At 51.9% G+C, this 25,453-nt stretch overlaps 1 protein-coding gene across 10 annotated transcripts in view; it reads left to right on the forward strand.

Annotated features, from left to right (window-relative positions):
* Nucleotides 1-4,149: 4,149 nt before the first annotated feature.
* CHD6 (chromodomain helicase DNA binding protein 6) overlaps nt 4,150-25,453 on the forward strand; it is a 98,290-nt gene continuing 76,986 nt past the window's right edge. For 6 of the 10 annotated variants that reach the window (XM_068208166.1, XM_068208173.1, XM_068208177.1 and 3 more), the window contains exon 1: nt 4,151-4,389. Coding sequence is in view for 1 of the 10 variants with exons in the window: in XM_068208170.1 (XP_068064271.1) it covers nt 5,525-5,527 (3 nt within the window). In the remaining 9 variants the exon portion in view is untranslated. Of the gene's footprint in view, nt 4,390-5,250; nt 5,528-25,453 lie in introns of those variants that run through there. The other 4 variants (XM_068208169.1, XM_068208178.1, XM_068208176.1 and 1 more) reach the window with 3 other exon arrangements.

Below are 25,453 nucleotides of genomic sequence, written 5' to 3' on the forward strand. Positions count from 1 at the left end.
CCATTCAGAAACTATTTTGTGTGTCCATTGTAAAGTCTGCAAGACAGCTTCTGGACAAACGTACCCCTCTGCCTTGCTTTACAAATGGATCATCAAAGACAGATGGGAGAACTGGAGCTCCTGGTCCTTAGTTCCTTCTCACCTTCATTTGGAAAACAAGGATGGATGTCAGACAGAGCACCTAGGTGGCAATGAGAACCAAGATTCCCCTCCAGCCTGGACCTGGTGCTGTGTGGCCATTCAATTGCATGGGAAGATGCCCAATAGAAAGGAACTGAGCGTTCCTTGTGCTGGGACAAACGGCACAGCCTGGCAAGACTATTCTTTATGTAAAAGCTCCAGAGCTCCAACAAAGCTACCAGCTTGTAAGGAGACCACAGATAACCATCAGAGACACACCAGCCTCCCCAGAACTGGGCAAGTGAAGTATGCTCTGAAATGTGCAAACATATGGAAGGTGCCAACAAGTCAGGGGTTGCTACATCAACAGCTGAGACTAATTTACTGAGTTGGAAAAAACCCTGCATCCCTCTACCACAAGGTATGGCTAACAGCAGTTAGCTGCTTCTTTAATGATATCTTCAGCCAGCTTAAAAACCTGTCCTGATCCCAGGTGAGAGCTGGGATCACAGAGAACAGAGCACAGAGAAACCTTTATCTCCCTGGGTTTGTGTCACAGGGTGGGAGATCAGTCAGAGGGGACACCACTCATTCTGCCTGCCCTTGCAGAAACCCAGCCTGCCCTGCAGGCATCTCTGGAGCATCCCTCTCTGTAAGGGAATGAGACTAATCTGGAAACGCTTGGCATTTCTTCAGCCTCGAGGGACTCCGTCCTTTCTGCTGCCAAAGCTGTCCCTGCAGCTGCCAGGGCCTGTCCCTGTGGTGGCAGCATACCCAGCACTGTGCTTGTGGATGCCCGAGGGTTGCCCAGACCTGTGTGTGCCAGCTGGTCACATGCACCCGCCTGGCTAAAGTGCTGCAGCCCCGAGGTTTGCCTGGGCAATCCATACTGCCGCTGCATCTCAAGCAGGGATTGGAAGTCTCTGGGGCTCCTGGCCAGGACATGCAGCACCTTTGGCACTGTCTGCAGGCATGGCACAGAGCTGCGGTGCCTCTCAACCCAGTGCTTCTTGGGAGGAGGCTGCACCTTCTGCTGCAAAATCTGAGCTTGAAAAAATCAGTGACATTTGTGAGTGGCATGTGGTGTTTGAGGTCCCCTGCCCCTGATGGCAGCTCATCTCTTGCTGCTCCTCACAGAGCTGCAGGCAAGGACTGCCAGAGCAGAGTCACTGCACCAGTGAAACAGAGAACATGATACAGGCCACAACCAGCCACCCGGGGACGGCTGGTGACGGCTGTGAGTAACCACCTCTGTTTGCATTTTGCTTTTCCTGATTCCAGGTAACGCTGGTTTCAAGGGAAGTACATAACAGTAATGAGTTTCTCTTTCAGGGTGGGGGACACCTGTAAATCAGGGCCACTGTGGATGCTTTGTGATGTGGTGGGCAGTAGCGTCCACACAGCACATTGCAGGTAAGGATGCAGGTAAGGTTGCAGGTAAAGATGCATGCACCAGCATGGTCAGGCTGAGCTCCCTGGAAGGAGGCAGGTTCCATCTGGGCAGTGAGGTATGGAAGTACCCTGAGCCCAGAGGAGTTTTCCCAGGGAAGACTGCCACAATTCCTGTTTGTAAATGATAAAATGTCAGATTATAATTATTATCACTACTACTACTACTACTACTATTATTTTTATTTCTTCGAATCAGAAGAGAGTTATCCCAAAGACTGTCTACACTGATGGGTGCTGGCACCAATGCTGTGTTCCAGGTAATCCCTGACCCCAGCTCTGCTCAGCTGCACTCACAGGGGTTACAACCTGAGCCCAGGGGGATTCGGAAACAGCGAAACTCAGGATTTAATCTTGTTCTCCAGAGAGGCTGAGGGAGGGTCTAGTGCTGGCATCAAAGGATGCTGAGGTCACTCAAAAACAAAGCTCATGCTGGCTTTGTGAGGGGATCAGGTGGGAAAGGCCACAGACTGGGCACGCTCCTTAGTCCTGTGTGGGGGTTGCAAGCACAATGAATTACTGACTCTGGAAGAGTTCTCTAAATCACCTTGTCCAAAACACAGCAATCTCGCTCTGTAAATAATAAAGAGATGTGGCCTGGATTAAGACTGAGCTGGCAGATGAGTTTCTGTTATAAAATTATACTTTTTTTTTTTTTTTTGTCCAGTATTGGAACCCACAAAATTGAGAAGCCAAGAGAGACATCAGTGATGAACACCAACAAGGTGGGGAATTTATTTGTGCCTTGCTTTATTGGTTCCTAACCTCCAGCCAGCCCCTTTTACTTGTACAGCAATGTGCCACTCCTTTTGAGACCAACTGAGCAAAAAGTGGTTGATCAGCGAATAAGGTGTTCTGGTTCCCTGGTCATAAAGCACTAATTAATTCCACATTAACAGGCATTCTTCACTCTGAGGCTGAAGTGCTGCTCTGGAGATACAGCGATACAGCACAGGATGATGTTGATTTGCCAAAGGCTGCCTGGTGAAGGATGAACACATCAGATATAGGCAAGACTGGTGGCTAGAGAAGGAGCAGGCAGGACTAGGGAAAGGGGAAGGCACTGGAGAGGAATATTTCACATGTGCTGGCCCTCTATAAGCAGAAAGAATTTGAACATGTGAGATCTCAGGAGTGTCCACCAGTGCCATCCATGGGCAAGGAGGCAGACTGAGGGAGGAGAAAGGATGGAGGGTGGAGATGTGGGTTGAAGCAAGCAAGAAATGATAAAGACAAATGCTGTGGAGAAGGAAGACCTGCTTCACTGGGAAGAACACAGTATACTGGTCTGTGTGGGGGACTTGGAGGAGCCCAGGAATGGGGTGAATGTAGCTTTGTGACGGAGCCATGTCCTTTGGCTGTCTTTAATCTACAAGTGTGCAGTGACAGGTGCATGCAGAGGACACCAGCACTGCCCAGTGGTATTGCCCAGCAGATCTCCATGACCAGTGGAAGAGTTCTACAGCTCTGGGGAGAGCATCTGGGGAAAGCCAGGAAGCATAAAGGGAACATGCTAGCCAGATGGCACCGGACATCAGTGCCAGCTGGTGTTGAACAGTCCAGGACTTCAGCACAGGGCTGTGCCAGTTTCCCAAGGGGCCTGGCAAGCAGAATGGCTGCATAAGGACTCCCGTGTACCCAGTTCATCAGTCTGAGTCTCAGCAGAGCTAATTATCTTCAGTAGTGTTTCTTTTGGTGCCACAGCACCTCTGCATCAGCAGGGAGGATGGAGCCAGCCCGCTCCTCTTCCCCAGCTTTCCCACCTTCCCAGAAAGAACAGCAGGCATGGCACTCCGGGCCACCAAAGCGAGAGTGCTGCTGCTCCAGCTGCAGGGCGCTGACGTGGAGGAGGGACTGTGGCTACTGCACAAAGCCCTCAACACTGTGTGACCAAGAGCAGGCATCCCAAGGAAGTCTGGTTGTGAGGAATTCCAAAAAAAACCCACCTCAGTGGGCTTGGCTCACCATTAACCGGTGCTGGACCCAAACCTTGCCAGTTGCTCCATGCCAGGTTTTTCCCTGGAGAGGCGGGTCACCCAGCCCATCTCTTGGAGCACCCCTCTGGGGAGCGGCATTCCCTCCTTCTGGGCCTGCGGCCTCCGAGGCCGCTCCCGCGCTATTCTTCCATGCGGAGCCGCCCGCGGGCGCCTTCGCACCTCGAGGATTTCGGCGGGCCTGGACGGCAGCGCCCGCAGAGAGCGCGGAGCGGGGACGGGGCAGCGGCAGCGGCAGCGCTGGGCCGGGCCGGGCCGGGCGGGGCGGGGCGGGCAGGTCGCGGTGTGGCACGGGCGGGCCCCGGGGCGGGGCGGGCAGGTCGCGGTGTGGCACGGGCGGGCCCCGGGGCGGGGCGGGCAGGTCGCGGTGTGGCACGGGCCGGGCGGGGCGGGGCGGGCAGGTCGCGGTGTGGCACGGGCGGGCCCCGGGGCGGGGCGGGCAGGTCGCGGTGTGGCACGGGCCGGGCCGGGGCGGGGCTCGGGGCCCGTTCACATCCGGGCAACGCTCGGCGGGCGCGGACGTGGAGCACGCGGGCGGGGCGGCGGCGCGAGGGGGCGGCGGCGCGGCCAATCAGCGCCGCGCTCTCATCGGTGCAAACAGGAGCACAATGGAGCGAGCGGCGGGCGCGCTGCAGCCAAGCTTGGCGCGAGCGCCGCGCGGCTGACGGGCCGGCCCGCCAATGGGCGGCGGCGCGCGGCTCCGGGCAGCCAATGGGCGCGCTGCGGGGGCGGGCCCGAGCGAGGTTAGGGTGTCCTTGCTGGGTGCTGGGCTAAACTTCACCAAATAAAAGCTGTTTGTGTTGGGGCGGCTGCGGAGCCATTTTGGGTAAGTTCTGCCCCGAACTTTGGGTTCGCCCGCCTGGCGGGGCCGGGGCGGCGGTGGGGCTGCGCCAGGGCGGTGCTATGAATGAGCGCGGCGGCGGCGGTGGCCCGGGCCGCGGGGCGGGCGGGGGCCGGGGCGGCCGCCGGCCCTGTCATGGCTCCGGCCGCGGGGAGGGGCGGCGGTGCCCCCGGGTCCCTCCGCGCCGCCCTCCCCCGCCCCCCGGGCCGCGGCAGCGCGGGGGGGCCGCGATCGGTCTCACCGGCCTTGCCGTTCGCCCCCGACCGGGCCTCGCCGGCTCTGGGCCGGCAGCGTGGGGCCGGGCGCCCCCGGCAGCGGCGGCGGGTCCCGGGGAGTGCGGGGCCGGGGGCGGAGGCGGGGCGGGCTCCCCACGGTGCTGCGCCGAGGCTCCTCCCGGCCGGGGAGGGGGAAGCGCCCCCCCCCACCCCCCCGGGTGCGGGGTGCCGGAGCCCGCCCGCGGGGCGCAGTTCCCCTCTGACATCTGGGCTGCGGTGCTCGAGAATAGCAATAATTGAGTCTTTAAACTTGGCGGTCGGGGGGAAGCGGGTCCCTTTGCGCGTTGGAGGCCCCAGGGTGCGGGCCGCCCGCTGCCTGGCCCCGCCGAGCCAGGGCGCGGAGGGGATGCGGTGGAAGGGCCTCTCCCACAGCGCCGGGCCACGGGCTCGTCCCTGTCAGCGCGGTTCCGTCCCGCTGCGCGCGGAGCAGACGCGGATCAGTTGTGACATCGCAGCCATGTCACAACAGAGGCTTCGCAGTCACAGCGGAGCCGCGTCTCGCTGCAGTCATCGCGCCCGCTGCGTGTCGGTGGCCGCGCCGTGGGGTTCCCCTTTTCTCACCACTGGCGTTCACGGGTGATGGAGGTGGATTTTAGCTTTGATCAATGAGGTTTGTGGGATGAAGGCTGTGAGAGACACGCACGCAAATACAGGAGGAGGAAGCAAAATCAGCTCGGGTTGGTGCTGCGGGTGTGCACCCGCCTGAGAGTGGGTCTCCCTCTGCTTATCAGTTTGCTTGCTGACAGCTACACTGAACTCGCAGTGAAGTCGGGGACCGCGGGTCCAGGCAGACTGCCTCAGCACACACAGAGCTGGTTCTGCCTGGTCTGCTGCTGACCTTTGATATGGTAGAGTATTTTGGTAAATTTGCTATGAAAAATGATTGCTTTGTTTCTTCAGGGAGTCGGGATGCTTCTAGCCAAAAGCCCAGTCTTTTTTCTTGTTTACGTCCTGCTCAGGAAATGCAGCAAATGTTGTTGGTATTGGAGAATGAGGGGAGACGGATGTAGATGGTTGGCTGTGCTTGTGTAGTGCCCGATGGGACTGGGCAGAAGCCTCCAGCACCCCTCAGCTGGCACTGGCCTCCCTGGCATGGGGTTCCTGGGGAGCAGAAAGATGCTGTTGTCTTGTTAGATGTTTATCCCTGACCCCTTCATTTGCAGAGTGTCAGTTTAAGTGCTGTGGAGCTGGTTGGATTACAGTGTTGCTGGAGGAGAAGAAACACTGAGTTCTCAGAGAGTGTTTTCTCTGCTGAGAAGTGTTGCTGTTGTTTTTGGGCCCTATTCAGGGGGTGGTATAGGAAGAGGTGCTGTCTTTCCTCTCCTTGTCTCTTGTTTACCTCCTTCATGCAAGAACTCTGCTGTGCTCCTTTACAGAGAAATTGTAGCTTTGGTCAAACTGTTGAGGTATGAAGCAATAACAGCAATCTTCTTGGAGTAAATAGGTTGTTTCTCTCCCAAGGCTTTTGGCCTTGAGCTGGGTTGGTTTTGGTTTAGGCCTGCTCCTGGATTTCTTTCCTGAAAATTGCTTCCTCTTCCACTACAAAGTAGAAATTTGTTTTTGGGAACGTTAATTCAGCCCGTGTCTCTGAATTGATACAGCTGCCTGCTCTTGCAGGTCCTTCAGGGGTGCTGGACCTACTGCTGCACTGCCTTCACTGCAGAGATGGGCAGTGTGACAGCAGTGGGGCGACGCTCCTTGAATGTTGCCCCTCAAGTGCTTCAAGCTGAAAAACACAGTAACTAGGAGAGCAGGATCCTGTCAAAATATATCTGTGTGCCTTGAGCAGCAGAGTTAAAAGTACACATTTTTATTCTTCAAACAAAAGCTGAAGTCAAGGAGAAGACTTTGAGAATGAGTGATCTTGGTTTGTTTGCACTTTGACAAAGTTTGAAGCCCACCCACAGCCATGGCTGTTTATTCCTGCCTGTTCCTTTAGTCTCATTCTTCCCAGCAGAAACACAGGCTGCCCTGTACCTGAGGAGGCAGTTGCAGCCCCTTGCTGCAGGCCAGTGTGGGTACCGTGTGTGAATCTGACACTAAGGCAGCTCTTGCAGTCTTTATCCATGCCGTAGCTGTGAATAATGCACATCTCTAATGGCAGGTGGTGTCAGGGGCCTTGTTACTGTGTTCTGAGTGCTGCTGTCTAGTTCAGTAGTATATGCCTCTTTAGTGGCCTGAGTTTACCTCTTCCTCCATTGTCCTGCATGGTCGCCTTAGGGGACTGTGCTGCTTGTCTTTGAGCAGCTGGCCCTAAGTGTTCCAATGTTAGACCCAGGGGTCAGTGCTGTGGGTCTTTTTGGGGTCTGTTGATTTCTAGTGGCTTGCTGAATGAGGCTCTCAGAGGAGTGTGTAGTTTTCCTGACTGCTTTTTATTGCATTTCTTCAGCTGGAAGTCAATCTCTGCCCCCTCTCTCCACCTCAGATGTGTAATCACAATAATTTTTAAGATCTAGTCTTCCTTGAGTGATCTCTAATATTTTATCAAGAGTTTCTCCAAACTCATAAACTTCTACAGGTGGATAATATAGAGAGTTTCACTGTAGTGGTTTGTGTTATTTCAAGAGGGCTTTGTACAAGCACGTGAACTTGTTTTTGTGAGCTGGACGACTTTGTGAGACTTGGTTTTTGAGAGGCTGCCAGAGTGGGCCTTTGTGTTTTGCTGTGGTGTCCTGCCCTGTCTGGGCTTTGTGCAGATAAGAGCTGATATCATCCTCATCAGTGTGGAGGAGAAGCTTACGCTCACTAAGGGGGAAGAGCTGATCGGCCTTGTGCTGAGAGTAGCGCTTGGTGCGGGAATGCAGACTCCTGTGTTGGGTCTGGAAAGCAGGCATGCGTGGGGAGGCTGCTCTGAGCGTGTCTTAAAGAGACATTGTCCAGCTAAGTGGTTGGATGTCTCACTGGGCCTTGGGACACTTGAGAGGGCTTTTTTCATTGCTCCTGCAAGTAGCAGTGAATGCATTTCTCCTTGCTCATCCCACTTTCCTGCTTGGGACAGTGGAGTCGGCCTCTGGTGTTGGTGGTCCTCCCTGGTCTGTGAAAGCAGAGGCAGAGTGGTTGTTGGAGGTCAACAAGCACTGTCGAGAGGAGAGAAGATGGTCAGGATGAAGGGCCTGTATGCAGTGGGGCAGCAATGTTTGCTGTGGCAGAGTGTTAGTGACATGCAGGCTTTGTGTGGTGGGTTCTCAGCACCATAAAAACCCATGGAAACAGAATTACCCTTGACTGTGGGAGAGGTGTCAGTGCCTATGTTGATAAGCATGGTGGTGGTGGGACCAAAATCCTCTAAGGAAATGCCGTACCCTGCGCAGCACCTACTGTGAGTGCCACACTGGGCAATGCCTGTCTTAGCCTCCAGCGATCATCTGGCACCAGCCCCTGGTGAAATAACGGAGCTGGGGAAAGCTGACCAATCTGGCAGCAAAAAGGGAAAAATGTGTTTTTCTGCATGTCAGCTTGGGACACGAGGAGACTCTGATTTTGTTCATAATATCTCAGGCTGGTGTAATATGTTTTCCGTGTGATAGGACAATGCCTTCAACTTTCCCTTATATGGGAAAATCTGGGATGCAGCCTAGCAATCCACCAATATGTGGCTAATAATTTTTAGCATTGTTATGTTGGATGTGTTCAGCCTAAGAATTAGAGTATACCTGAGACCCTGTGGCTGGGCTTTAATATTTAAGACCAGTCCCTGGCAGATATCTGGGGAAAGGTTATGACTGTGCTCTAGGGAACGCCTGAGCACAACTGGCTGTTTTGGAAGTCAGCTAAAAGCTGGGAGAGTTTGTGCCTGAGTGTAGAGCTCCTGCTCTGTGCTACCCTTAGGCCCAGTGCTTAGAGAAGTGCTGGGTTGTGTTAGCACCAGGTGGAGGTCACCGGAGCTTTTGACACATCCTTTGTGTGAGGACCCTCTCTCTGTGGAGGAAATACTGCCTTGAGGTGAAGGGGTGCATGCTGTTTCAGTACTGCAGCCTGTTGTCTCCAAGGTATTCTCAGCCTGTGGCAGGTATAAATCTTGCTCTAACAGGAGCAAAACACTCTTTCAGTCCAAAAAAGAAAATGAGAAGCATGGGAACCAAGTCCTGGTCCCTCTTAGCTTTTCGTGTTGTGGGTGCTGGAAATGTGCAGAGCTGTGTTGGGGTATGGTTCAGGGAGTGTGGGTGTTACTGTGAGGGTGAGATGTTGGCTTGGTTATGGGGTGCCCATCGTATTTTCCAGCCCTGGTTTCCCCTTGAGGGATGCTGCTTCATGATATTATGAATGTCTGCCCCTCTGAGGTACAGCATGCCTTCTGTGGGCTCACCTTTTCCAAAACTTTAGGCTGGTTGTTTTGGGGTGGTTCGTTTTACTGTGGTGTTTGGGATTTTTTTGGTTTGTGTTTCTCCTGGTAAGATTAAGTTTGGATCTCTTCTGCTGAAGCTTTTGGGCACTTGTCTGGTTCTCTCTGCTATTTGGCTCAGTTATGAAGGGAAGTCTGGGTTGAAATGCAGGTAATTCATTGTTTCCTTTTGGTGTGACAGTGCTGAAAGCAGGGAAAAGTTATGCTTGGCAGTGTCAATTTTCAGAGCATTTTCTAAATGATTCTATAAAAGTGTGGGATCTATGTGGCCCTGCTTTGCATTAGAGTAGGAGATTGTATCAGGGGTCAGGCTAGTGTTACTCTAGGCCCCTGAGCTGGCTGCATGTCCTGTTAACATGCCTGTTGCAAGGGAGGGACAGGTAGGCAGTGGATGGGCAAGATTGTTTCGTTCATTGTCTGATGTGGTCCTAAATTACTTGTTTGAATTACAGTCTGGGAGCTCTGGCACAGGAAAATAGATGGGAAGGGCAATGGGCATGTGTGGGGGACCCCAGCCAAAAGCCTGGTGAGGAAGGTTGGGGGAAGCTGTGTCCCTGTGGCTGTCAGCGGACCTGTGTGAGGAAAGAACTTATTGCCTTTAGTGTTAAAACCCCCTGGGATGTAAGACCCCCACCTCTTCCCCCAGGAGATACTTAATTTGCATGTCTTTGAAGGAAGCAGGACTTTAGCTAATTGAGGAACTTTAACTACCAGGCCCTCCCTGTTAGCAACCACTGCTGGGAGCTGTGCTCCCTCTCTGCTGCATTGGAAATAGGTATTAGTTTTGTGGACATAGTTTCATTTTGCACCTCAACTAACACTGCATGGCTGCCTTGGAAGGTGAATTCCAGCACTAACAATTAGATACATGCAGGAACAAGGGTGCTGCAAAGTTGCAGGGGAGTTCCACTTCTTTGGTGTATAGGTAAGTGAAATATTGGTTCTTTAAGAAACATTAATGCCTTGTTACATATGTGCATTGAGGCAGAATTAAAATTAGTCCTAGATACAAGAATAAACATTAATGCTTTGCTATAGATGTGCTGTGAAAGCTGCTATTTTTATGTGAGCCACTGCCCTGAGTTCTCCAGGTCTTAGTGCATAGAGCACTTTTAACCCTCAGTCTTTCATATGCTTTGGTTGAATTTAGAATGTACTTCAGATAAAATGAAGTTTACGTGTCCGATGTCTGTTAATTGAGGATCCGAAAAGAGCCATTTTTGATTACTTAATTAAATGCCTGGTGCATCCTTGCTGTACACTGTGCTTGCTTAGCCTTGGAAGGAGTGCAGTGGGGTGTGTGAATGCACAGCCTATTGCTCCTATTTGTATGCTTCTCTGTTTGTTGCTTTAGGGCAAGCAAAGCCCTGTTTCTCAGTGATCTTTCTCAGTCCCTGCAGGGTGCCCCTCACCAGAGTATCTGAGCCTTTCCCGGCATGCACTTTGGTGCATACATAAAAGCAGGTTTCTCTCCTCCACCGCAGACAGCAGAGACTGTGCTCTGTTTGCGGCGCAGTGATGTTGCGGGGAGGCTGCTGAAGCAGGGCTTGTGCTTTCTGTGAAGGTGCTGAGGTTTGTGATTGCAGATTTGTGGGCCAGTCACAGTGACTTCTCCACCTCCTTCCTCTGGAGGGTGAGAGTTTCTATCAGAGAATAAAATTGCTGGTTTGGAGTTAGGCCAGTCCCACACTGTGTTTGAGTGTGAGGACCAGGGTCCTGAATCCCAAAGGCAAAGGAAGGAGTGTGTCACTGTGGGCAGAGGCTCCTTGAGGCTTTGGTAGTTGTAATTTCAGTTCAGGTGAATTGAAGTGTGACTGCAGGTTGTAAGACCTATATTTGAATAGGTACAGCTGTGCCCACATCTGACAGGGCATGCTGTGTGTGGAGATGTGGTTATCTGCAGATACTGCTCTCCAGTTTCTACACAGGCTCTCCATTGGCTGCTCTGCTGAGTGGAGCATGGCATTAGGGCTGAGGACAATATTCTTAAACCTGTTCCTGGATCCAGCTCTGTTTCCTGCTCTTTCTGTCCCCCTTACCTGGGAGACAGACACAGAGCAGAAGTGGGTTTCTGGACCTTGTTGCCTGATTGTTCCTCCAGAGATGCTGGCTGAAGGAAGGGTTCAGAATATGAGTGACTTATCCAAGTACAGAGGGAGAGAGGATATGGAAACCATCTTGGTTTGGACTGTGGACAGGTAGGTGCAGTAAGACTGGGGTAGGACATGGGTCTGTGGGAACTGTGTTCTGCTATGTCCAGGGTTTGCTTACCTGTCTTCCACGTTCCTACATGTCAGAGGAGACTGATGTCTACAGACCTGCCAGGCAAACAGGGACAAGAGTTTCTTGGTAGCTTGATGCAGCTGATGCCATGTGCTTGCCTGCTGGCTGGCTGGACCCCATGACGATGGTGCTGGTTGGCCAGGAGTGTCCAGGGCATCTTCTGTATCTGTGCCCTGAATGAATGCAGCTTGAGTCCAGGAGAGATCCACAGCAACTCTGCCTATTTGCTATTGGAAGAAGCTTGGTGTGCCCTGGGGTTCCAGTTCTGTTTGGAAATAGGGGCTCTGCAAAGGTGGGACTTTGCAGCCAGTGTTAGTGACAGTGGCTTGGCATTCTCTGGCAGGAACCCTTCCTGCCCATGCATTCCCCATTCATGCAGCTGTGGCTCTCCAGCCTGGCAAGGCTGATGCTCTCTTCCCTGAGCTGGTCTCTGACTAAAGGGCTTTGTGAGCTGAGGCAAGAAGGGGCTACCTCTCCATATGCGCTTTTGGTAGTGTTTTACTTGCAGTGTGTCTGGGCAGGTCTTTGTGTGCTTACCTTTTAAAAAGGCTAGCCAAGTGTATTAAAGCATTGTCTATAGCTGAGGAGCTGGCATCACTGAACCCCAAGCATTTGCATAAGAGAAATTGAAGAATTTCTCTTTGGCACTGCTCTCAGCCTCCCATACTTTAGTCTTTCTTGTGATGGTGTAAAAGACAAATGCAAGGAAACAGAGATGACTGAGATTAATGTCTCATTACAGATGGCCTCTCAACTCTGGAGACTGTTCTGTCAAAGTACCTTCTCAGGCCTGGACAACAGCAATTGCTATTTTGGAATGAGTTTTGCTAGATTTTGTTAGGATGTACAGGCAGAACAGATGCCATGTGCTGTGGGACCTCCCTACAGCATACAAAAACTCTCAGACCATGGCTATTTAGGATGTTATCTTTCTGGGTGCTGAGGAACAGCTTAGCTCCCCCAGTACCTGGCCTTGCTGCAGGCAGAGGTCTGCCAGCCAACCTTTCTGCCCTGCCCTGGAGTGGGTGGCCTGGGTTTGCCACGCTAGTGGGACAGGTACAGCCTGTGTGGGTGCAGGAGCTCTTCTCCAGCAGGGCAGCATCAGTCAAGAGGCCTCTGTAAGCTGGTGTTGGAGCTGTCCTGTGCTTGGAGAGTGAGCTGTGGTCTGAGATGTGGCCATGGTAGGCAAAGCAAGGCTAGCCCTGAGCTCCCTTCAGGCACTGTACACCCCTTGCCACTCTGCCGCCCGTGCACAGACAAGGCATTTGGCAAAGCAGAGATGTCCATCCTGTTGTGAGTGCCTGGAAATGTTTAAAATGCTAACTCTGTTCCTGTGGCCCAGCTGCTGGTGACTTGGCCATGTTTCATTCAGTTCCTTGGATTTGTTTCCTCGGGCACATTCCTGTGGGCTACTCATTAGATGAAGCAGGAGGGCGCCAACTTTTTCTTTCACCTTTTTTCTCTACCGTGGTTATAGCAGGAGAACAATGGGGAATACCTTAGTCAGCAGATGACAAGAGCAAACAGGGATGTGGGGATATCAGGTGAATGACTGGCAGGGGTAAGAGTTATCCACTGTGGAGGTCTGTGGCAGCAAGCTTCAATTGGAGCAGACTGACAGAAATTCCTGAAGAAATTATTTTCAGCATGATTGCAGTGGGGTCTCCATCACTATGTGGAGCTGTGGCCAGTGTTGCTGTGCCTTCTTAGCACAAAATCTGCTCAGGGTGTCAGGTGTGTCCTTCGTATGTGTCTATAGCCAAGTCTTGAGGTGCATTGTGTTTGTTCACCTTCTCAGTAGCCCTGATCTCAATGTTGATTTTTTTGTCTCTATTCTAGCATTAGAAAGTAGAGGCACAAAGGATTGTGATTGCCTCTGAGGATCTGTTTGCAGTGTGGCAAAGCTGTTTTCTGACAGCTGGAGTTTGCTGTGCAGGATGTTAACAGCAGCAAGAGGAGAAGATCTATAGTTTCAAGAATGCCATTTTTTGGCCATCTGCCTTGGGATAGTATGAGTTTGGTGTAAAGCTCTCAAACCTTATAAAATGTTCTTTGAATTGGCTAGCAGTCAAGGCCTACTGGTTGGGCTGGCTTTTGTACACCTTTCTTACTAATAAAGGTTAAATTATGTGCCTGGTGGCTTCTTTGTAGGGACAATGGACTTGGACGGCTAAGTGAAGCTTTGAGCACTTGTGTGTGAGACATAAAAGGCAGCAGGAAAATGTGCAGAGTGCACAGGTCACTGGTTTTTGCTGAAACCTCTATATCCCTCCTGGTAGCTGGAGAGCAACTGGATGTTTTGCCCTGATGCAAGAAGCCTCTGAAGCAGCTGACAGTAACCCCTGTGCTCCCTTGAGCCCAGTAATTAATCAGAGACTTTTTTCTTACACTACTGGGAAGTCTGGCTCCTCATGACTGCTGGACCAGGAAGCCAGCAGGAGCTAAGCCTACAATTCTCTCTCTACCCAGGGGTAACGGCCACGCCCTTCAGGGAAGAGAGTCTGCTTCCAGCACTGAGAGCGTGTCCTCAGAGCTTCTTTGCCTATTTCCATCTAAAATGTAGCTAGGGTTGTGTTGTCACTCTGACCAGAGGCTTTCCACAGCCTTCTTGGCAGCTGAAGCACACCTACCTTGGCAAGCAAGGCTCTCTGCCTTAGTGGAGGAGCAGATTGGGTGGACTGTCCATCTCCATACCCACCAGGCATCTTTCTGGTTGCCAGCAAGCTGGTTACTCCACTGTGTTGAGCTGCTGTGAGCAGTGAGCTTCTGACTGCCACGGGCCAGGAGAGGGGTTGTGAGCTGGCTGCCTCTGGCCTGCAGCAGGGTTTCAGAGAGGTGGGAGAGTTGTGCAGGATGCTGTGGAAGTGACACTTGGCTATAGGCTTTAATTGGCTTCTGGAGCTCAGGACTCCTGTAGCATGTGGATACAGATATTACATTTTTCTTATTTTAAAGTAGGACATTAGGTGCTGGGAGTGTGATGGAAGAAGTGGGAAGGCTTCATGGCCACTTTCACTGTCTGTTCCCTGGACACTCCACTTACGTCCTTTCTTGTTGGCTTGCTGGTCGGCATGCTGGGGCTGGAGAATAAACTGGAAGGAAAATTTGGCACTGGTGATGGAGGAATGGCTTGTTAAGAATTGGCAGTTAATTTGAGCTGTATGGTGGCCTGGATTGAATGCCACACTGGAGCATGTTTGTGTTTAATGGGTAGCAGAGGTCTGGAAAGTGCTACATCAGTGACGTGCAGTAGGCTTTGCTGATGTGTCCGGAGCTCGAGCTGGGGATGCTCTTTACAAGGCACATGAATCGTGCTGGTTGGATACTGCTCTGCAGGGAGCCACTGTGGACCCCTGTGTGTGCAGGAGTGCTGCACATGTTCTTGTACACCAGTGCACCCTTGCCCATGAAATCGTGCCTCTTGGCACTGAGGGTGGTCAAGGTCCTGTCCCTGTGGGAGTGCAGTCTGCTGGGTGCTAGCTATGAGTCTGGGCAAGCTTGGCCCGTCTCCTTTCTCTTGACTGCATAGGTACTGCATTGTAGCGATTTGGTTTGGTTTTCCTCTGTTTTTTTTGCCTTGCTGGTGTTGAGGATTAAAATACGCTGCCTGAGGCTTATGAGCTACTGTTTGGAGTCGGACTCTTGGCCAGCAGATCAGAAGGCAACAGACATAGTAGGTTTGAGAAAACCGTCTCACTCCCGCATACCAGGGTAGCAGGATGATGAGGTGGGAAAGAGCACACAGCTGATGCTGGGTGCATCCCTATGAAGGGGAAGGGGGTACAGCTGACACTGAGTGCATCCCCACTCTGCAGACAGCCACTCTGCAAGGCCTGTGCCACTTGGGAGTAGTGTGTCCCCTCATTTTGGGCTGTTCATGAAGGTGATGAGGAAAATACGTTTTATGGCAAGCTCAAATGTGGTTTCCCTCTCTCTAGCAGCAAGCTGGAGTGCTTGGCTTTGTGTTCATGACGTACCTTCACTGAAAAAACTGAAGGGGTTTTAGCTGTTCTGCTGCTTTCTCTTCCCTTGTGCTGTTTGTCCCTGCTCACTACTGTGTTCGCTGGACTCTGAGTGGGCCCTCGGTGCTCAGCCCTCTGGCACTATGTAGCTGCTGAAGATCATTATGGTTATGGTCTTGGGTTAGAAGCTGCGTTTGAAAACCCTCCAAAAAGGAGCTGTTGCTGGTTCTGCCACGTGAGATTATCATGGGAGTCACGAAATACAGCTGACTGAAGCTGCATTACCGGGGGCTGTATCTAGCCTGCGTGAGCACTCTTGCTTGTTGGGTGCCAACAGAGCATCCTCTGTGGACAGGCAATGGCACGAGCCCAGGTGTCTCCCCGGGGTCTCTGACGTGGCTGTCGATGTAGGGCTGAGAGCTTGGGAGCAGAGTGTTGGTGTTGAACAGGCTTTTTGGAGGGGAATGCTGTGCAGCATCACCATATTCTTTTTCCAAGGGAGCAAGTGGCAAGGCGGTTGTGGTGATTTATTGCCTACCTGTCAAAGTCTTGTTTCCTGTTCGCCTGTGGCAGAGTTGGGTGTCTTGGGAAGGTACTGCAGGTTTGCCATGGGCTTTTGGTGTCCTTATGAGCAGATCTCTGGTCTCTCCTGGCCCCACAGAGAACACAGTTCATTGCCCACCCCCCCTTCCTTTTTAAAAATTAGAATATTTTGTGAACAGAAAATTGCTTGCAGCATGGCTATGTCCCTTGGGGCTGGCTGTTGGTGTGATGCTCTGCCTGTCCTGGAAATGTGTACCTGCCTGATGTGTGTTTGCTCCCTTACTTTGGGTTATTTGGACCTCTATGTTTTTCTCCTTTTTCCCCTTTTTTCCTTCATCCTGCCGTGTGTCCTGCTCAGGAGTGTGGGGCCTGTGCCCTCTTCCCCGATGGTGCCATGGAGAGTTATGGCAGCTCTGCAATGAAGACAGCTTGGCGAAGCCTCTCCTGATGGGTTGCTGAGGGAGACTTGTTTTCTGTAGCTGTAGAAGTAGAGCTGGGAAGCTGCTTCTCCACAGCCTCTCTTTTGGAAGGAGAATGTACTGTGCTGCCTCACAGTGAGCTTGCAGACTCCACAGCCCCCTGCATCACTGCTGCTGCTTCTCTCTTGCTAAACTACTGGGTTATTTTTAACTTGGAAAAATTACAACCCGAGATTGGCATTCTCTACCCCCAGTGGAGGGCTGGAGGCAGGATGTGGGGGAGGCACTGCGGAGGCTGGGAATGCGGCTTGCCGCTCCAGCGGGCCCGTTTCCAGGGGCTCGTGCCCCCCGCAGCCCTGTGCCTGCCAGGCTGCGCAGAGGCTGTGCAGCGAGGCTGCTTCTTGCTCGGCACGGATGGAGCTTCAGCCTGGATTCCCATGGCGAAGGCACAGAGCAGCTGCAGACACATAAACAAATCCTGCTGCAGCAGGCTGTAGGGAGAGAGCTGCGCTCTGCCTGCCAGGCTGCTTGCGTGACAGTCTGTAGAAAGGTAGCTGCTGATGGGGACTGGGTACCTCCTTCAGAGAGTATCCTGCAGAGATGCTCTCGGGTGATGGAGTGTGCTGTGGAGTAGCAGTCAGCTGGGTTCCTGTTTTTCCTCCTGGAGGAGGGTTTGCTGGACCATGTAGCCCTCCCTAATTCAGCTTGCAGAGAGCTGTTGGGGAGGAGCCAGGGAGAGAAGTGTCACTCTTGCGCCCCTCCCCTAGCTCTGCCTCTAGTGTTTTGCAGGCAGTTGCATTGTCAGTGCATGTCTCCCCTGCCTGGAACTCCCCAAGTGATGGGAGCACCTCTCTAAATCCACTGGCAGGGAGATGTTTCTGCAGAGCCTCTTTTCCATGCAGCCCTCGGGAATGTAGTTCCCTGTGTCCCTCTGGATTGCAGCAGGCACTCAAGTTTCAAGCTCCAGCAGCTCTGTTGGCTGAGAATATGCCTGTGCAACCCTGCTTAGGAACAGGGATTGATAAGGTAGCAAGGCTCAAACAGCACCAGAGGACTGCAGATGTGTCTCTTTGCTGTTTGGTCTCAGAGAACACTGTTGGTCAAGACAAGCAGAAGAAGAACAGATTCCAGGTTCTGCTCTTGATCTGTCCCAGCCAGACCTGTGAATCCTTTACGGCTGCTCACCTGCAGTGTGGATGCATCAGGTGAGGAGGGTGGCTGGTGCTTGGGCCCTGCTTGGTTGTCCTTGGGCTTTCTGTCTGCTTTACCAACTACAAAGCTATTGAGGAGGTTCCTCTGATGGGGAGGTGCTGCCAGGGCCTGGGGCCTTCTGTTCCAGCTTGCCTGGGAAAGCCTGCCAGTTCCTGTCAGTTCTGATCTGTGGTCTGCTCCTCCATAGCTCTTAGTGATTGGCTAGGAGTAGCAGGGGAACACAGCAAACCTCTTGGAAAGCAATGGCCAGTCCTTATGTCCCTTAGCTGACTTCAGGCAGATGCAGGCACCCTGCCTGGCTCCTTTGGGAGTGCTTCTCATTTGCTTGTTAGGGCTGGTCCCATATACCCAGCACTGTGATCTCATTTGGCATGACATGCTTTGGGCAGTACGCTGGTGTGAGGCTCTCCAGGTTGTGGCATGGGGTACACCATGAGATACTGAGGCTGGTCCTCTGCCTCTGACCTCAAGTCAGCACTCTGAGAGTTCCTGCCAGCAATACTGGTGTCTCAGCTCTGCCAAGGCCCAATGTGATGCCTGACCCTGACAGAGAAATGACACAGCTCACGTCATCCCTGTATGGTAGGGAATGGCTACTGGCTACTTCCTTTCCTCAAGGCTGTAGGGTTTGTTATCAGGCATGAGACACTGCTCTGTGTTTGAGCCAAAGGCTGTTCCCACAATGACAGCAGGTGATGGAGAGCAGAGCAACTCTAGGGCAGCCAGGCCTGGAGTAGCATCTCTTCCCCGAGAGAGCTACTCTGCAGCTTATGTGAGGCACTGGGGCATCCCCACCACTCCAGAGTGATGTGAACACACAAGGACAGCTGCTGACACTGGCACAGGCATTGATGTGTGAAGCAAAAGACAGACCAGGACTCTCTACTTGGAAGACAAAGCTCTCAGTTGCCCCATTGCCTGGTGCCCTTTGTTGCTGCCTTATGTCTGGCAGGGCTGAGCAGGGCCCTTGTGCTGTGTCTGTGGGAGATGCCTGCAGTTCTTATTTCTAAGACTTCTCAGTCTGTACTGTGACCTCTGCCAGTGTTTGTCAGGGCAGGTTAGTACATCCTCAGGTAACAGGGCAACAAGGCAGTGCTGAGCCACCCAGCTTCCCCTGGGCTAGCTGCCATTCATGAGCCTGTCTTGCTACTGGCCTGCAGGACTGGGCAGCAGGTTTGGACCTGGCACCCCTGACTCTTTTCCTTCAAGCTGTGCCTAACCACTGGAGGATGGAGCACTTCTTGAGGTGCATCAACAGAGCAGACCTGCTTGTCTGAAAATCAGTAATTTCATAGCATGGCTATGCAACTCTTTATCTTCCTGCTTGTCCATCAGGGCTGCATAGAAAGTTCGGTGCCTGTTTGAGATCTGTATTTTCAAGGGATCCTTATTGTCATCAGAACTATAGGAGGAAGGAGGGAGAAGGGCTACATGATGTTGAGGAGGTGAGTGAAACTTGCATCCCTCACCTTGAAGGAAGTGTCCCCAGAAGTCTGCTGATAGATGGAGGTTGGACATTTTTTGATGCATCTATCTCAAAGGAGCTGCTTGCAGTGAGACCTTGTCCTTGGCACCTCCCCTCCCTGAGCCTGCTTCGTTTTTGCCAGGTGCTGCTCCTGCACCTGAAAAGGAGAACCCTCTGGCTGCAGGGAGCTGGAAGACAAGGTCCTTCTGGAAAGTGTGTATCTAGAGTGGGCTAGTGCTAGGTAGTTTGAGGGATGAGCGAGGATGTGTGGAGCTAGGTGTACTGTATTAGAGCACTTCTCTGGTTTGTAATAAATACAGGGATCTCCACCTGTATTGTGGGGTTCCTGTTCCTCTTGAACGTCACTGATGAGCCACCAAGGGGTGCTTCCATTCTGTCACATAGGAAAAGGAGCTGGAAAAGCTGCTGATGTCTAAATCAAAGAATAGAATAGGTTGGAAGTAATCTTATGTTATCTAGTTCCAACCCCTCTGCCATAGGCAGGGACACCTTCCACTAAATGCACTTTTAGTTCAGGGTGGACAGCTGAGGCATGGACCCCAATTTGTGTTTGTGGAGTGTTGCGTGTCTGTAGTGTCATTATGTGGTCCTGGCTTGCAGTGTGCCCTTACTTTCCTGGAAAAGTATCTGCTGCAGGACCCTGTCACTTCAGCAGAATTGCAAGGCAGACTGTCATCCCACTGGACCCTGCTTGTTGTGCTTCAGGGGATCAGAATCTCTCACTTCTGGCCTGGGACCTGAGTATTCAGGATACCTGCTGAGAAGCAAATGTGATCCCTTTGCTGGATTTTTATCACTTCATTGAGATGTGGTGTGTGTATGTGCAGGGTGCTGAGTGGCTTGGATGTGGCATTGAATGTCTGCTACAGGTATGGGGTGAAAATCAGCGTTTAAGTGCATTGAGTCGAGTCTCTGGAGATACAAGCTCCCTGGACACAATCCTGGGAAACCTGCTTTATCAGGGAACTTGGACAAGATGATCTCAAGAGATCCCTTTGAATTCCAACTATTCTGGGATTCTGTGTAGTGGTGTGCGTCTGCTTACAAGATGAGTGTCCAAGGCTGTTTCCTGGTTCTGCTCTTTGCTGCAGCAGCTTTGGAGTGGCTTGAATGCAAAATTCCTATTTAGCAAGGGCAAAGAAAGAGTCAAAGTTTTCCAAATGGGTTATCACTAGTGTTTTTGGAACATAGGTGGACATGCCTACACAGACCTGTGAATGCCCCTTGTCCTTCCAGAGGTGACTCGTGAGCTTTGCTTCTTTTTGAGTCCCAGGTCCTGGAGAAAGCCACGTGCCCCTTTTTATTTGTCCTTCTGAAGGGGATTATTAAGGGTGTTGATTTTTGTTTTAACTGCACCCTATTTCCACAAATAAAGTAAAACAGCCTTGAAGAAGGCTGTCACCTGCCTTTTGCAGGCAACTGAACATGACACTGTGCTGCAGGTATGTGCTCTAATAAAGTAAAAAAATTGCTGCTGTTCTGAATAAGGTGTGTTCTCAGGTAAATGCCATTAGTTTCTGCAGATGCTGAGGCCTCTGCTTTGTTTGTGTTTGTGGCCCTTTTGCCTGTTGGTGACAAGCCTATGGACATGACCTGGGGGGACAGACAGGGCTGTGCTCATGTTGCCCCAGGGCACCTCTGGGGCTGAGCTGGCCTGGGGGAGCTTCTGAGCTGCAGCCCAGGCATGTGGACATGTACACCTGTGCTGTGGGTTGGGTGACCTGGGGCACCTGAACTGTCAGAGAAGAGAAGGGAGGACAGGACTTGAAGATAATACAGACCCTGGAAGTAAAAGCAAAACAAAATAAGGACTGCATTCAGAGCTGCTGACCCCCACCTTCGTCACCATGCTGCAGATGAGATTTCCCTTCAGGAAATGAAAGTTGCTCTTCGGATAAAAGCTGTGAATAAAACTTCCTTTCTGAAGTGCCTTGATGTGTCTGTGACTGAGGGGCTGTTAGGACATCTTGAGACAAAGAATGCTTGAAGGGATGTTGGTGGAAGTCTGCAACGGGAGAATGCCAGAGATTGCACTCAGAGATTGAACTCTGTGTGTCTGAAGTCATCTGTGGGTCCAGTCCTTGGTAGTGGTTGTGTGGGGATCTTGGGAGCACATGTAAGTTTTGGAGAGAGGGAAAGGCTGAGGCAAGTCTGGATGTGTCCCCAGGAGAAAGGTGGGTAGCCCCTGACTGTGCCATGTGCCTTACAGGTTTTGGGGGCTGTTTGACAGTTTCCTGTGAACTGTAGAATCAAAGTAGTTTGGAAAAGGCCCTTAAGATCATTGAGCCCAACTCTAAACATAACATTGCCAAGGCCACCACTCAACCATGTCCCCAGGTGCTAAAGCCACATTATCTTTTAAATCCCTCCAGGGATAGTGACTCCACCACTGCCTTGGGCAGCCACTGCTAGTGCTTGACAACCCTTTTGGTGAAGAAATTTTCCTTAATCTGTAATCTAAACTTCCCCTGGTGCAATTTGGAGCCATTTGTTCATATCCTACTACTTGGTAGAGGAGTCCACCTCAATCCACGCTCATGTCAGGGAGCTGTGGAGATTGAGGTTCTCCCTGAGCCTCCATTTCTCCAGGCTGATCTCTCCCCCAGCTTCCTCAGCCACTCCTCATCAAACTTCTGCTCCAGATCCTTCCCCAGCTCTGCTGCCCTTCTCTGGATTTGTTCCCTGATGGTCTTTCTTGTTACAAGGGGCCCAACCACTGAATCCAAGCTCCATCCCCCTACTTTTCCCCCAAAGTGGTCATCCTGTTGAGACCCTGACAAATGGTCCTGTTTAAATGACCCTCACCTGTGTTATATTACAAGGAGGAACATCTTTTTGTCAGGTATTTTGGTGATCAATGGAATTACATTGGCGATATGTAGCCTTTTTTTGGGATGCACTGCAAAAACCAGTTGGAGTTTGAGATGTGAGAGCCCACCAGCAGAGTCTCCTAAAAGGCAAGTAGGATGTGAACTGAGAGCAGCTTGAATGGTGCAGATGTATCCCCTTTCCTGCTCTTGGAATACACAACCTGTGGGCACAGTCCTCTCCTCTTGTTAACACATGCTATGTTTTCAGCTTGCTGGCTGTGGAGACTGTTGAATTTGTGGGCCAGTCTAATTTGTAGTTCCTTTCCTTTCCGCAAGATATTTTTTAATGTAATTCAGTCTTAGGTGGTGTTGGTGCTCTTTGTGATGAAGCTCCTCTGTGCAGCTGGAATAATCCTTGTCTAGCTCTCACTGTTTTGCAGTGCAAATCTGTGCAGTGCCTCAGGCAGGCTCTTTTTAAGGTTTCAACAAGAACGGTGTTGTTTTTGAGAAAGAGCTTACAGATTTTTGATCTTTTACCCGTCATTGTAAAAATTCAGCCAGCCTCAGCACACCATCAGCCTCTGAAAACAAACATTTGACTTTTAAAAGTTCTGTTTGTTGCTCTACTCTATTCCCTTTGCACCTGAATGAAGAAGGGCAGGAGCCTGACACCATGCTAGAGGTTAGGATTTTTCCGGGGTTTTTTTGTTTGTTTGTTTGGTTGTTTTTTTTCTCCTCTCTTAGGGATTTTTTCCCATTTGTTGCCTAAGAGATGATAACGAGGATACTTATGAGAGACAAAAGAAGTGGTCAGGATGGGGGGAGGGGAGGGGTGCAGCTGGCTGTAAGGCTGTCTGTGGGGAAGGGCAGAGATGCAGGTGCGGGGCTGGGCTCAGCTCCTCGCTCACTCTCGCCCTTGGGATCAGAGGTGAGACGGACAGGCTGCTGCTCTTGGGAGAATTTGCTGTCACCGCGGAGTTCTGCCCTGCGCTGCTTTCTGCTTACGGGGAGGGCGGCGAGCTCCTGCTCATGAGAGCAGCTGCTGAACTGGGACCTTTCCAACACCCGACCTCGCTGGGAACGGGACCCCGGCCCCGCCCCGTTCCCGGAGACAGCGTCTGTGGCTGCGTGCAGCAGCTGCCCGTGGGAGCCCGCCTGCCTCTGCCCAGCCCCGCTGCTTTCTGCCACTGCTCCGCTGCTCTGGGCTTTTCTGACACGCCGAGCCTGCCGAGAGCCCCCGCTGCTTCCACTGCTTGGGGCTTAGTACTACCCTTCGATTTGACACCTCCATGGGTGTGCCCGCCTCTGCTGTTCCAGCTGCTTCCGAGGTCCCTGCTGTCCCTGCGGGTTCCAAAGGAGGCTCCTTCTCCATCCCTTCCGCCGGGCCGCCCGCCATTGCCGTGTGCAGAGAGGCGGCCGAGCTCGCGCCACAGCGCCCCCTGCAGCCGCGGGGGAATCATCGCCCCCGCCCTGCCCGGCCGGGAGCCCGCGGCGCCCCTGCTGGCTGTGCCCGGAACTGCGCCGCAGGGGAAGGTGCCTGCGGCCGGGAGAAGGCTGGCGCTGGGTCTGTGCCTCTGTTCGTTGTTGCTGCCGGGGTTGGTGTTTGTTTGCCCTGTTACACACACACGCCAGTAAGGAACTGCTGTTCCCTTTCCCATATCTTTGCCTGAAAGCCCTGTAATTTCAAAGTTACAATAATTTGGAGGGAAGGGGGTCATAGTCTCCATTCCAAGGGAAATTGCCGCCTGCCTTGGCAGACACCTGCCTTTCAAACCACCACAGGCCTTGTGTTGCCTTAAATTGAGAAATGTCTTTCTCTGAAACCTCATCCTCATTTTCCTTCTGAGCCTGAGGCATGGATTCCCAGGCATTGCACAGACATTGTACAGATAAAAATTTCTCCCATCCCAAGTGTTTGGCAGCCACCTTCTAGCTCTACTCCAATGGCAACTCTCGTCCTTCAGTCCTATCTCTAGCCTTTCTTTTCTTGCGAATGGGTAGACTTGGTCCTGAAGCCATGTAGGCAAACCTGAGACTTTTTCTAGCATGGGTCTCTTACCATTTCCTTCTCCTAGCCCCTTCCTGGCTCTTCCTGCAGCTCCAGGCTTTCTCTCAAACCCTGCTCTTTCTTTCTGGGGAAGCTCTAGGGAAGGCTGCTGAGCAATTTTTCAGACCAAAGGTTTCTCTAAGCCCAGTCTTTTTGCAGGCCCCCACTTTGCTTTGGCAGCCTATTGCCATCTCTGTTTCAGTTGTATGTCAAGGCTTCTTCTGTCCATCAGTGTTACTCTGAACCTAATTTTATACCTGAACCTTTTGACGAGAACTGCTGTACAAAAGGTGATTCCCAGACAAGGGCTTCTGACAAACTAAAATAATCTTTGGCGTACCATTTCTAACGCTGTTCCAAATGCAACCCTAAGCTTTCACTTTTTGTCAGCCTCAGCTGTAGTTCTTGCTTCCATCTGAGCCTTAGAGCTGGCAAAATCCAGATAGAGTTCTTCCAGCCCTTGGATCTTGGCAGCCCCCACTTTGTTTTGGCAGCCCTTTTCCCACTACAGTCCAAGTGCAGCTTTAAGCTTTGTCCCTCTCACAGCCCTAACCCTAATCCTGGCACTGGCTCTCATATTTCCACAGAGCAATTGAAAAGGCCCCACAGCCATTGCCTGGATGAAAACTGACCCATCCCAGCTGTCCTGCCAGCTTCTGCTTGGCTTTTGAAGCCCCAGCTCAGCTGTAAGCTTTGGCTTTCACTCAGGCCTCTTATTTTTTGTGAAGAACTGCATGGAAGAACCGTAGCCCCTTGCTCACACCAAAGCTTTCACTCATCCTGGGACTCTGGGCTGCTCTCACTTGTCTTTGCCAGCCCCTTTCCAGCTTTGCTTCAGCAGTAACAGTAGACATTCTCCTTCTGAGCCTAACCCTGTGTTTGCCTGTGGACTGTGAGGAAGGGATATAAGGAAGGGTCCACAGCCATTTCCTGGCAAAAGGTGATCCACATGTGTCTCTTGGCAGCCCCTCTCCCCAGGTGCCGTGTAACCTTTCCTTTCAGCCCAAACCCTGACCTGAGCTGTCTTCCAGCTGAACTGTAGGGAACCTTCTAAACCATTTCCCAGGCTAGCCTCTTTACATTTTGCCATCCCTTTCCAGCCTCACATGAGTGCTAGACTCTGGACCCTTATGCTGATTTTCCAGCAGAGCCTTAGCTAAGCTCCCCAGCCTTTTTCCAAATGAAGGCTTTTTCCCGGGTGAGGCTTTATGCAAGTCCTTCTTTGCTCAGGTGAGCTCTGCCGCCTCTGCACTTCTGGGTTTTCTTTTTCTTAGCCATAGTCCTGATTTTCCTGAGAAGCTGTAGAGAAGTTTTCTACCAATTGCCTGGACCAGTGTTTTCTCCCAGCCCAGCATTCTAGGAAGCTGCCATGTACTTTTGCCACCCCACTCCAGCTCCAGCTCTGGACTTTATTTGTCTTAGCATTATTCCAACCCTAATCTTATTGCCAAGGTCATTCTTCAGGAAGGTGTCTGCAAACTCAGGTCTTTAGCAGCTCCTATTTTCTTCTGGTGGGCCCTTTCTGGCCCCTCTCAAGCTATGAATTTTGGCTTTCCTTCAACCCTAATCTTAATTTCAAATCTGAAGCCCAGCGAAGGGCTGCCAGGGGAGGTTTCTCCCAGGCCAGATGTTCTGTGCCCTTGCAGTGCTGTTACAGCCCCACTCCCACA

Source organism: Anomalospiza imberbis, chromosome 17, assembly GCF_031753505.1.
Source record: "Anomalospiza imberbis isolate Cuckoo-Finch-1a 21T00152 chromosome 17, ASM3175350v1, whole genome shotgun sequence".
In the NCBI taxonomy this organism is placed as follows: domain Eukaryota; kingdom Metazoa; phylum Chordata; class Aves; order Passeriformes; family Viduidae; genus Anomalospiza; species Anomalospiza imberbis.